General features: G+C 38.9%; 1 protein-coding gene across 1 annotated transcript; it reads left to right on the top strand.

The window, feature by feature from the left end:
• Positions 1-9,028: 9,028 nt before the first annotated feature.
• LOC123266929 (protein rtoA-like) lies at positions 9,029-11,156 on the top strand. The gene is made up of 3 exons (XM_044731371.1): positions 9,029-9,644; positions 9,834-10,892; positions 10,993-11,156. Exons 1-3 carry the CDS (start codon positions 9,551-9,553, stop codon positions 11,154-11,156), a joined length of 1,317 nt encoding a protein of 438 aa, XP_044587306.1. The 5' UTR covers positions 9,029-9,550.
• Positions 11,157-13,132: the final 1,976 nt, after the last annotated feature.

Genomic DNA, 13,132 nt, shown 5'->3' with positions numbered 1-13,132 from the left:
CAGCAATTATTGAACACGAATTTAGGCGATGCTCGTAGAAACATGTATTTACTTACCCCGTGTTTACATATTTGTTATGTAAAATCAGTTTTTGTATGTACTTTGTCACTCACAAGCTTGAACTACATGTAACCGAATTCCTCGCCTTTTTTCTTCTTTTTTGATTTTTGGGACTATTTGATGATGAAAGCTCTTTTATTATTTAAAAGTAAGACGGGTTTTAGGAGGCGGATCTTGATGTGATAAATGCTTCATTGATTCAGAAGTTTTGTTAGTCATAAATGATGCAAAATATATCAAATGTTTGATTTAGAAGACAATCAGACATTTGATTTTCTTTTGCCATTCACGTTAAAAGAAGTCACTTTAATTGTTGATATAGCGTATGCATTCATACGCATATTTTCAACGTCACTAACGCCATTTTCATTGACAATATACATATTATTGAGTAACATCATATGTAATTGCTCTAGGTCTTCAAAACAGCAAACACATGATTTGCCATTAGAACTGGTTACACGGCCCACTTCATCTCTACTGTGTGAATCAAACAGGTAATAAAATTCTTCGTGTGAAATAATGGAGACTGTTAGATTATTCATAGTTAATATAGCTCCAATATTCTTTCCTACCAATATTTCAAGCCTTTGTTGTAACGGCTGAAAATCTGCATCTTCTGAAACGCTGAAACATTTACCATAAAATGTATCTTCTATCATAAAATTTATAGTAAAAAGATGGATCAATTGAAACTTCAGTATGCAGTTCCGATCCTTCTAGATAATCTTTATCATTAGCTCCACATACAACAGGAGCATTGGGACGCATACGCATACTAATCTCGTAAAGATTATTTCCGATCTCGAGGATACGGTCAATATGATCTGATTTCCAAGTTTTTATAGGTAAGAACGTTGCCATCACTACGGCAGAAGCAGCCATCGCAGTGCACTGTTTACCAGCTGAATTATTGAATTTTTATCGGCTTGATTTATATTGCCTCGAATAATATCATAAGGTTTGATTTTTGAAAAATCTGACTGAGTTTCTGTCGAAGATTTTTTGATTATCATTTATGTTTTCATGATCAGCTACAGTACAAGAGGAAAACATAAATTCGAGATTGATTTATAATCATTAACATTTTCAATTGAATCAGATAAATATTCATTTATGTCATTATTTGCATCCTCTTCACAAATGTCTTCGAAATCTGTCTTTGGATCTTTGATGGAATCATTTGATGGTTTATTTGAAAGATTTTCATCCGTAGAAGAGGAAAAAGTTGAAGTATAATTTTTTATTTAAATCAATTCCTTCACCATTTTCACTTGAACTTTTTGGCAGTAAGAAATGTGAATAAAAATTTTTCTTCAAAGCATTTACTACTTTCAAAGAATTCATATTACATGAATAACCATCAACAATAAATTTAGTGACTCTGATCATAGAAAAAGAGTACGAATTATTCATGTCAGGATTGGTTAACTCCGGAGAAATGTAATAATTATCTGTTATCCAATTGATTAGAGTTGGTATATTAGTGAAGATATTTAATCGAGGAAAACAAGTTATACCATTTTATTACGACCTTCTGGGTCAAATAAGTAATATTTCTCAAATCTAGAAAGAATCGCGACTGAGCGTCGATTTATATTCAAAATTGCTGCTTTTTGATTACAGCAAATATTCAAAATAATTTTTGAAAAAGATAAGTACTGTTCGCCACAAATAATTTGTAAAATATTTTCTCCGCAAGTTTCCTGCACTATTTCAAAAGTTGCCATACATTGCGCGGCTATTTCAATAGTTTTAATCAGCTCAAATGGTTTTAAAAACCTTTCTTTGAGACCAATATTCGAATTTTTACTAAGGCTTAAGAAGCTTTCAAGATAAAGTTTTTTTGCCTATTTGTGTAATATTATCAATCACGTATGGCGACCACAAATTAATAGGAATAAAGGTTGATAAAACAATAGCTGTAGCAGACAAGGCTGTACTTTTCATACTGGTTAATGTATCTTCCGATTTTTCAGTATGAAAATTTGGAATCTTATTTTCAGCTTTGATATCGCAATCTTCTTCTATTATTGTTTCACCAACATCAGCATTTTGATTTATTGTTGGGTTATTAAGGTATTCATCATGACTCTGTTCGTTATCTTCAGCAACATTACAAGATGAAGTGAGTAATGAAGATAAAGAAGAAACACTTGATTGCACATCAACATTGTGATCTTCATTACTTGATGAATAAATTTGTGGAGATACCGGTGAAAAAGAAACATTTGACAAATCTATAATTTCCTTACCTTCTTCGTCTATACTCTCAGTCGATTGTTTCTTCATACGGTTGTTGGTCAATCTAAGAAATACAAAGGAATCGCGAATCAAGATTTTGTTCACGTGATTGAACAAACGCAATTTCTATGACTAAAAAATTAGGAAAACAGTTGACCTAAAGGCCATCCGTGCAACTTCCCGCTAAGCGCTTGAATGTTATCTAACGCGTCATTTTTAAGCTTATCGACACACACACACACACACACACACACACACACACACACACACACACACACACACACACACACACACACACACACACACACACACACACATACAGACATGGTGACAACCTCGCGAGGACAGTCAGGGAAGCTTCTTGTGACCTTCAAACGTCGAGATCCGATGAAAACTCGATTTTTGCAAAACGGGGTGAATACAATAACTTCTCGATTTTTTAAAATCTTTGATTTTTTTAGCGGGAAGTTAAAAATAAGAAAAAGTTCTACATGAAGGATTATAATGATGACAACATCATAAAAAAAAAAAAAAAAACTTTTGTAGTGGGAAGTTTGAAAGTTTTGCAGTCCAAAAATTTTTAAAAATTGCGTTATGAAGACTGAAGTACAAAAGTTAAATATCTATATAATTTACTAAATAAAAATTTGATTTTTGTATTATTTTGAGCTCTCTAAGCTCGAAAATAAAACTGGTCGATGCTTATAAGCTCTTCGAGGTCAAAAGTCTAACAGAAGTTTGATGAAACCGTATTTTTTAAATGTTCAAGCTACCATAAACTTTAGAATGAGTCAACCGATATCCACGCGGTTGGCAGCAATCACTGTATTTTTTTAAGTCCTATAAACATTGTGTGAACACAAATTAATCGGATATGAAATTTTGGATTTTTTCTTAAAAAATCAATTTTTTCGAATTTTTTTCGTCAACGATATCTCACGAACGAATTAACTGATTTTGATGCCGTTTGCGGCGATCGACGTGGTATTTCATGGTTAACAAAATAATTTTTTACACAAAAATCGATCCGACATGAATTTTACGAGTTATTTGAAAAAATACACTTTTTTGCCATTTTTTCGCTTTTTTCGTCAACGATATCTCGCGAACGAATCAACCGATTCTGATGCAGTTTGCGGCGATCGACGCAGTATTTTAAGTTTAACAAAATAATCAATTACACAAAAATCGATCTGACTTGAATTTTACGAGTTATTTGAAAAAATACACTTTTTTGCCATTTTTTTGCTTTTTTCGTCAACGATATCTCACGAACGAATCAACCGATTTTGACTGGCCCGACGGCAATCGACGTGATTTTTCGATCTTAAGAGCTGATTAGTTTTTGGAATTGATCGATACAGCCGTTTAAAAGTTATTCCAAAAAAACCACTTTTGAAAAAAATTTTTTTCTCAGTTTTATTGATATTTCTTGGAATCTACCGGTCCGAATCGGTTCTAGTCTACAGGAAATCTAAGTTCAGTGAAGCTCTTTCGAATGCAACCAGTTTCAATTAAATCGGTTGAGCCAATCAAAAGTTATAAGAGCTTTACATCCACACACACACACACACACACACACACACACACACACACACACACACACACACACACACCTCGTATCGGGTTTGCTGGGTCCCGCATCGGGCGCCTCCCCAGGTGGCGGATAGGGGAATACTCGGCATACCTGCGCGCCAGATACGTCGGGTACCGAGGAAATAAAATACTCGGGGCGGACCAAAACCTAGCAAAAGATGATATGGAATGTCAGAAGTATTTCAAACATCGTCTACGGTGCAGAGGAGGGATACCTCAGTACCGGCGAGGGAAGGCGTACAAACGGGCCTGAACTCGTCGTTATCAAGCGACCGTTTGAACAGCGGAGTGGACCCCATGGCTCTGCCGTCTAGCAATGCTAGCAATGCTACAGGGAGGACAGAAACAGCTCAGATGGAAGTAGACGCACAGCAAACAGGCGCTCCTCCAAAAAGTGGAAGACCTGTTGCTCCCGTCAACACTAACACATATCGAGGGAGGATCAACTCTCTACCGACTGTCACCGGCCAACAATCGCCAATGGAACGGCTCGGTAGCAAGATCGAAGAGTTGACTGAGTTCATAAAGGACAAGAGAAATCTTCATCATGAACTCAGAAAACTAGTAGCGTCCATTGCCACGGCATATAAGTTGGCCAACAAACCAGCATCGATGTCGGCGACAACCACGCAAACATCTCCGGAGACGACCACAAAACCACAAGCGTTTTTGGTCACTCCTGAGAGAACACAGCACGGAAAAGAGAACGAAAAGAAGAGGCCGCTGTCTACGCCCAGCCCTTCTTCTGAAACGGACAAGCCAGCACAGAAAAAGACAGCCCGGGATAATACCTGGATAAAGGTGACTCGGCAAAAGAAAAAGAAGGAAAGAGAACAGGAGCCAGGGGCAAAAACTACTGAAGCCCAAAACCAGCTAAGTGAGGGCGGCTCAAAAAAACCGAGAAGGAAAAAGACAAGAACAAAGGCTGTGCTTGTCCAACCAGCTGAAGGGCGAACATACGCCGATCTCCTCAAGGAAATCAAGGCCAAGGTTAGCCCAACAGAGACTGGAGTAGACATAAGGTCTATTAAAAGGACGAGGCACGGAGGCGTTCTCCTCGAAATGGCTCGAAAGACCGAGGACAGCAAGGCTTTCACCGATGCAGTAAAGTCAGCCACTGCAAACATCGGCACTGTCAAGACGCTAACACCAACAACAACGATCGAGATCCTTGACCTCGATGAAATCTCTACCGAGAGCGAAGTCCGTGAAGCACTAAAACGTGAATTCAATGACAGCCTAGAGATCAAACGGGTGAATTTGACAAAACCCACACCACGAGGTAATCGAGCAGCCTTCTGCGAGATCGACGAAACAAATGCGACTAAGGCCCTCAACAAGGCCCGTATAAAGATCGGCTGGGTAAACTGTCGTATACGCCAAGTTGCGAAAGTAACCCGCTGCTTTAAATGTCTCGGGTTCAGACACCACACACAACAGTGTGCGGGACCAGATAGAAGCATGTGCTGCTACAAATGTGGCGGAAAAATCATAAGGCCCTAAACTGCACTGAGAAGCCAAGCTGCTTCCTTTGCACTCCGGACAAAGATGCCAAAGACGGTCTATGCCATATTCCTGGTACCGGAGCTTGCAAGGCATTCCGCACAGCACTAGCAGAAGCCACGAAAGGTCAAAAATGACACGCATACTACAAGGCAACCTGAATAGGTGCGCCTTAGCGCAAAACCTGCTGCGCCAACGTGTCTTCGAAGACAAGATTGACGTCTGCTTTATCTGCGAGCAATACCTGAACATCGAAGGCAAAACATGGTTCACAGACAAAACTGGTACGGCAGCAATTTGGATTGTAAACACAAAGAACGTTACTGCCAACAACAGCGGAAGTGGAGCAGGTTTTGTCTGGATTCAAACCCCACAACCTACTTCATGAGCGTCTATCTCTCACCGAACGAAGGGATTAGTGTGTTCCGACAGAAACTGGCAAGTATAGAAGATGCGATTACTAAGTTCGACGGCGAAGTCATCGTAGCCGGAGACTTCAACGCTAAATCGGCCGAGTGGGGTGCTGCTTTCTCTGACACCAGAGGCAACGAGGTCGCCGACGTCGCGGCTAAGCTCGACCTCATAGTGCTGAATACCGGGAGCACCACGACCTTTAGAAGACCAGGATACCAGGAATCCATCCTCGACATTTCGTTGGCGACTCCAAGGACGGCCAACATGATCGAAGACTGGACTGTATCCGAAGAATACAGCGGCAGTGATCACCAATTCGTGACATTCAAAGTTGGACTGGAACTTGCCCCGGTTTCACAACGCGACTTTTCTAAGCGGAAGTGGAATGTCAGGAGGCTTGATTCGGAGGCACTGCGAGCTTCACTTGCAAGAAGCTGGACTATTCTTCCGAACAATCCGACTCCGGATACCGGCAGCGAGACGGAAAAGGCAGTGCTAAACACGATGAAGGAGATTGCTGCCGCATGTGACGCTTCTATGCCGCGGCTGAAAAATCGGAGTTTCCACAGGCCGGCGTATTGGTGGTCACCAGACATAGCAGAACTCCGGAAAAAATGCCACCAACTACGTTGGCTAGCAACGAGAGCTGCGAAACGCTCCCCCAATCAAGATCTACTTTCGAGCGAGTATAAGCAGGCCAAAAAAAAACTTAAACCGTGCAATCAAAGCAAGCAAAGCGAAACTGTGGCAAGAGATCTGTAACGACCTTGATAAAGACATCTGGGGTAAAGCCTACCAAATTGTTACCAAACGACTTGGAAAGGCTTCACCAGAAGCGCCGAAACCACCTGCCTTAATGAGCAGCATCGTAGCGGAGTTGTTCCCCAAACACTAACCAAGGGAAAGAAGACAGTATGTGAAAAACAATGTAACTTTTTCACAACCAAGGAGTTACAGGATGCAGCGAAGAGCCTCAAGACAGGAAAGGCACCAGGTCCTGATGGCATCCCAGCATTAGTGATCAAGACTGTAGCCCTGGAACACCCAGACATACTCCTGAACACCTACAACGCATGCTTGGCAACTGGCACGTTTCCCGCGGTCTGGAAGCGGCAGAGATTAGTTCTGCTAGATAAAGGCAAAGGTGGCCCTGTAACACCTTCGTCGTTCAGACCACTTTGCATGCTGGACATTGCTGGGAAATTGCTCGAAGAGCTTATACAGGGAAGACTACGAAACGACATCGATCGTGCTGGAGGCTTTTCCGCAAACCAACACGGCTTCCGGAAAGGACGGTCAACAATCGGCGCAATTCAAAAAGTCGTAGGAACAGCGAGAGAAGCATGGACTGGTAGCCTCAAAGCCCGCAAGGTGTGTCTTGTCCTCACACTAGACATAAAAAACGCCTTTAACAGCGCAAATTGGGGAGATATTTTGGACGCCCTGGAGCACAAATTTGAAGTGGAGCCAGAGAATCTGGCACTAGTCGACAACTACCTGGATGAAAGAAAGCTAATAGCAGAAACCACGGAAGGCCCACAAGAATACGCCATAACGGCTGGCGTGCCGCAAGGCTCAATAATGGTGCCTGATCTATGGAACGCGGACTACGACGAGCTTCTTGAAATCCGTTGCCAAAGCAGGTGGAACTAACGGGCTTTGCAGACGACGTCGCAGCCACGATAATAGTAAACAGCGTAGAGGAGGCCGAACTATTAGTTCGGGAAACCATTGATGCCGTCGAGACTTGGCTCGATAAACACCACCTGAAACTCGCCAAGCACAAAACCGAGATGGTTGTTCTGACTCGTCAAAAATGGTTCCCAAAACCATTCGCTGTGGACATGGGAGGAACAACATTAACGTCAACAAGGGCCCTGCGCTATCTGGGGGTAACGATAGACGAGAAACTGTCTTTCCGCGAACACCTCGATATTGCATGCCAGAAGGCCAGCAAGACGGTGTCTGGCCTAGCAAGAATTATGACGAACACTACGGGACCAAGAACCAAAAAGAGGAGAGTCCTGCTTGAGGTAGTCCACTCTGTACTGCTTTACGGAGCGGAGATATGGGCTCACATCCTGAAGCAGAAGACATACCGGCGTAAAATGGCAGCGGTGCAGCGGCGGGGTGCTCTCAGAGTAGCCTGTGCCTACCGTACGGTTTCCGAAGCGGCTATATTGGTCATAGCGGGAGCCGCACCTATCGACTTACTTGCGTTCAAAAGGGTGAAACTCCATGACGCTAAAAGGAAGGATGGGGCTACAGGACACGCCGATGTGCAAATACTGCCCGGACAAAATCGACGACGCCGAACACACTTTCTTCAAGTGTGTACGGTGGAAGGACTACAGAAGCAGCACAGAAGAAATTATAGGCACCACGCTTTCTCCGGAAAGCTCAGTAACCTATATGCTTAAAACAGAAGATAACTGGTCAGCTGTCGCAGCCTACGCGCAGCGCGTTCTAAAAACGAAAACCACAGAAAGGGATCTGTAACCAGTAATCAAGAAGTAGGCGTCGCAAGACGCAGCACGGACTGGATTGAAGTAATGCTAACGCGGTTCCGATCCAGTCTTCCCTGTAACGTCTATAGGGAAAGAAGAGAGGAGGATGTTTAGTCGGTATTGTTGTCAATAATATTGACTTCCGAGTCCGACATAACCAGGACAGACATCTCGTCCTGGTATACGTAAATGTATTTTACCACCTCTATAAAAAAAAACACACACACACACATACATACATACATACATACATACATACATACATACATACAGACATACAGACACCATCGCGAGAATAGTCAGGGAAGCTTTTTAAGGCCTCAAAACGTCGAGATCTGTTGAAAACTCGATTTTGCAAAACGGGGTAAAAACAATAACTTACCGATTTTTCGAAAATCTTCGATTTTCTTAGCGGGAAGTTAAAAATGTATAAAATATGTAACCGTACGTGTTAATTAATTTTATGTTACTGTAATAAATAATAACATTTGATTTTAAAGCGACCTTGAATAAAGTAAATACACAACTAAAGTAAATACACAAATACAGATGTATCTTACCGTATCAAGACAGATTATAAAAATTTTTTAAGGGAAGTCATAAAATAACGTATCAGAAAGACTATAATTTACAATTTACAATAATATATAAATATACGTACATTTTCATCCTTTTTAGTACTGCGCTTACGGTAGGGCTGTCGATTTTTTGCATATGATAACTTTACTTTTTTGTCATCCATGGTCAATTTTTATTTAATAAATATAAAAAAATTAATAATAATAGGTTTGAAATATTACTAACGTAATATCAAATTGAATTATCACAATAATAATAATGATGATATCAATAACAAATAAACAAATGAAAGAAAAAGTAAATAAAATATAGGTTTCGAATTTATTACATGAGCAGTCGGTAAAGATATATAAATATAACTATATTAATAACAAATTTATTATTTCAAAATCTACAATTTGTACGTACAAATAGAAGTGAATTTACATGAAAATTTGCAACTGTTAAGTTAACTATAGAATTTTAAAAAAGTGAATATCGAAAATTTTTTACTGGTGTCATAGTAACAAAAAATAATAAACAGTAAAGTTTGAAAAAGTGTTAAAGGATAAAGGAGATTAAAATTAAAATAAGTGTCTATGAGTGATAATTTATATTTAATTTAATTAATTTAATTCCTATAATTGAGTGATATTTAATTATTTAGCATGTCAAACGATATTTATAATTTTAATGAGGAAGATTTACTGATGTCAACGGATGAAGAGGATTTTTTGTTGGGCGATACGGAGCAAGAAAATGGTAATTAGATAATATATAAATTTCTCTATTAAAATACGTCTCAATCTTTTTCTTAAACTAATTTACTTAAAAGTCTGTATAAATATAAAATGAAAATCTCTGTCAATTTGTCATGATGTATCAAAATATTATTAATATTATGTGTGCCAGTGCAACTTAAAATTAATGTTACATAATTTTTTGTTTAAGGCATCTACGAGGAAAGTAAAATTCCAGGCTTCACTCAGAACCAACAACCGCGAACCAATCCGGCTACCCGTCAAGAGATTGAAGAAGCTTTAAACAAACATTTGCAGAATCAGCAAAATTTGAAGAACCTGAGGATTTCATCCGTTGAAAACATCAATCTGCGCAATCATGGCAATAATTTTGGCGATACTAGTTCTTCAAGTAATGCTCAGGACATTGACAGTCCAGTGGACCTCAGTAAAGTCAATAGTTCAAGCAATAACTCTGGCGAAATAACTGAAGTTCATAATACACCTGAATTCGGCGCTCAAGACACCTTTCATAGTTTCAACATTTCAGCTAACCCTCACGGCTTCGGCGTTCCAAGCAACTCTCACGGCTTCAGCGGTTCAAGCTACTCTCACGGCTTCGGCGTTCCAAGCAACTCTCACGGTTTCGGCGTTTCAAGCAACCCTTACGGCTTCGGCGTTTCAGGGGACTCTTACAGTTTTGGCGTTCTACCTAACCCTCACGGTTTCGGCGTTCCAAGCAACCTTTATGGTTTCAGCGTTCCAGGCAACCCTCATAGTTTCAGCGTTCCAAGCAACCTTTATGGTTTCGGTCCAGGCCACTCACCTGGTTTCACTGCTCCAACCAATAATTATGACAGTGTAAGGGGCGCTGTAAACTCTCAAAGTGTTGTTAGCGGAACAGACAACCCACCTAGTTTCACTGCTCCAAACAATAATTATGACAGCGTAAATGGCGCTGGCAGTCTCCAAACTATTGACGGACCAGGAGATTCTGATAGTACCCCTACTTTAACAAATAATTCTACCAACATAAGGGGCGCAGTCAACTCACAGAGTATTGTTAGCGGACCAAGCAACTCACCCGGTGTCACTGCTCCAAGCAGTAACTCTGGCGGCATAAATGGCGCTGGGAGTTTCCCAACTGTTGACGGATCAGGAAATTCTGTCAGTACCCCTGTTTCCAGCAATAATTCTAACAGCGTAAGAGGCGCTGTAAGCTCGCAGAGTTATAGTGGACCTGAACACCCACCTGGTTTCACAGCTCGAGGTAGTAACTCTAAAGTTACAATAGTACATGACAATTACTTCTATACATATTTACTCGTAAAAATAGAATAATTAATAATAGAAGAAAATAAAAATTACAGGGAACAAACCGGTAAAACGGGGAAAGAATTCCGGCCGACAAAAAAGGTTCCGGAATAGAATATACCAACTTTATCAAAATTTTGACAAAAACACTAAAAATTTACAACCGACTGTCAATTACAACTCCGGTGGTGGGAACTTTTACTTTTATAATACAAAATAAATTTGATTTCTAATTAATTCTAAATTTGTTTGTAATGTTCACTATGTTGTTGAAATATATAAAAATTAACTTATATATTATTAAACATTATTTTATTATTGTATTATTATTTTGCGAGAGGAACATTCCATATTAGACTCTAGCAAGGAATCATCGGATGGCGCATGTTTAAGGTCCAGGTTCAATATCTTGCCTTACTTCATTTCCTGGGTTTGGTTTTTGTTCAGTCGTGAATACTTCTTCTTTATTTGTTGCAATGTCATTTTTACGAAAATATTGTCCATCTTCTACGAAGGGTAAGTTTCTCTGCTGACTATAACACTTCCTAATCATCAAACCCCTTGGATTTCTGAGAGTGACCGATAAATGTATAAACTTGAGCATTTTGCTTTAGTTTGTTACGTATTTCTTCTGATTTATTTATCTGGTTCAAGCCATTTCGAGTGGATCCAAACACTCCTCGTTTGATGATAAAAACTTCCCCGCACAAACACACTTAGAAATTTCCTATCAGCTGACCCAGCGCAGGCGTTTAGCAAAAGAAAGAAGTCCCTCAGAAAGTCGTTATTTATCCGTTTCAGGTCATTTTGAGTCGCTTCAGATGCTCCTTATTTGATGATAAAAAATTCCCCGCGCACACACACTTAGAAAATTGTTCACTAACTTACCCGGCGCAGGCGTTGACCAAAAAAGTACTCCTGAGAGTCAAGTTATTTATCCGTTTCAGGTCATTTTGAGTCGATTCAGACGCTCCTTATTTGATGATAAAAATTCCCCGCACACCCACACTTAGAAAATTTTCTATCAGCTGACCCAGCGCAGGCGTTGACCAAAATAAAAAGTACTCCTGAGAGTTAAGTTATTTATTCGTTTCAGGCCATTTTGAGTCGATCCAGACACTCCTCATTTTATGATAAAAATTTCCTGCACACTTACACTTAGAAATTTTACATGAATTCTATGATTTATTTTATTCTCTTGCAATAGTGTGAAGTTGCTATTTAATTTTCCCGCGACAACGTTCATGTGTTTCACGTTCGCTTTGTAAACACAATATGTCGGTTGTTTACAAACGTCAAACTGTGTTGTGAAAACTTTTTTACGATATTTTGGCTACATATGAAGAATTTATGCTTGTAAGTTATTTTTTACTTATTCTCTATGCTTTTATAATATGAATTACGTTTAATTTTTTACACCTTATTCCCTAATTATTTTACAATTAATTATTGGCGTGAAACACGGAAAATGACATTTCACAGTCAATAAGAACGTTATATTTTTAATTCATATTTATGATGTTTTCCGGTGTAAAACATGTTTTAAATTGTAATATAAATTTTTCTAATTCATACGGAAGCATAAAAATAAACAATTACATTATTTATACCTGTTTCATTTGAATTTTAATCTCTCGAAAATTCAAACTTTTTTTAGTACCTATTTCGGCCGCCAGGCGGCGCCACATATTCTTTAAAAAGTGGGGGGCCCCCCTTAGAGAATGGCCTTAACAGTTAATAAAGCTCATTAAATATAAACAAATCATTCTATCAATATCAGTGTAACTATACGGAAATCATATATAATTATATATGAATCATATATAACTATATATGAATCATATATAATTATATATGAATCATATCTAATTATATATGAATCATATATAATTATATATGAATCATATCTAATTATATATGAATCATATATAATTATATATGCATTTTGTGATTACTATAAAACATTCTCTGTTTTCATCTCAGAGTCTGCTACTCCAATGATTAATAATTTTTTAAACTATAGTTTTTTGTGGATGAAATAATGGAACTGTATTAATTAATTTAACTTATAAAAATCGATTATGTATTCGATTTGCATTAGTTGTAGGTATTTCAAGCTTTACTCTTCCAGTAAGTCTCGTATATATAACTATATATAATTAGGCAAATTCATTTTTTCCCGGGTGGTTGAGCCAA

This window comes from Cotesia glomerata, linkage group LG6 (genome assembly GCF_020080835.1).
Source record: "Cotesia glomerata isolate CgM1 linkage group LG6, MPM_Cglom_v2.3, whole genome shotgun sequence".
Taxonomy (NCBI): Eukaryota; Metazoa; Arthropoda; class Insecta; order Hymenoptera; family Braconidae; genus Cotesia; species Cotesia glomerata.
Note: the sequence above shows the minus strand (reverse complement) of the source record. Positions and strands in the feature narration are given on the sequence as shown.

Coding starts and splice junctions, on each gene's coding strand:
- LOC123266929 (XM_044731371.1), top strand. CDS start 9,551: ATGTCAAACGATATTTATAATTTTAATGAGGAAGATTTACTGATGTCA. Junction 9,645..9,833: donor CGATACGGAGCAAGAAAATG/GTAATTAGATAA, acceptor TTTTTGTTTAAG/GCATCTACGAGGAAAGTAAA. Junction 10,893..10,992: donor ACCTGGTTTCACAGCTCGAG/GTAGTAACTCTA, acceptor TAAAAATTACAG/GGAACAAACCGGTAAAACGG.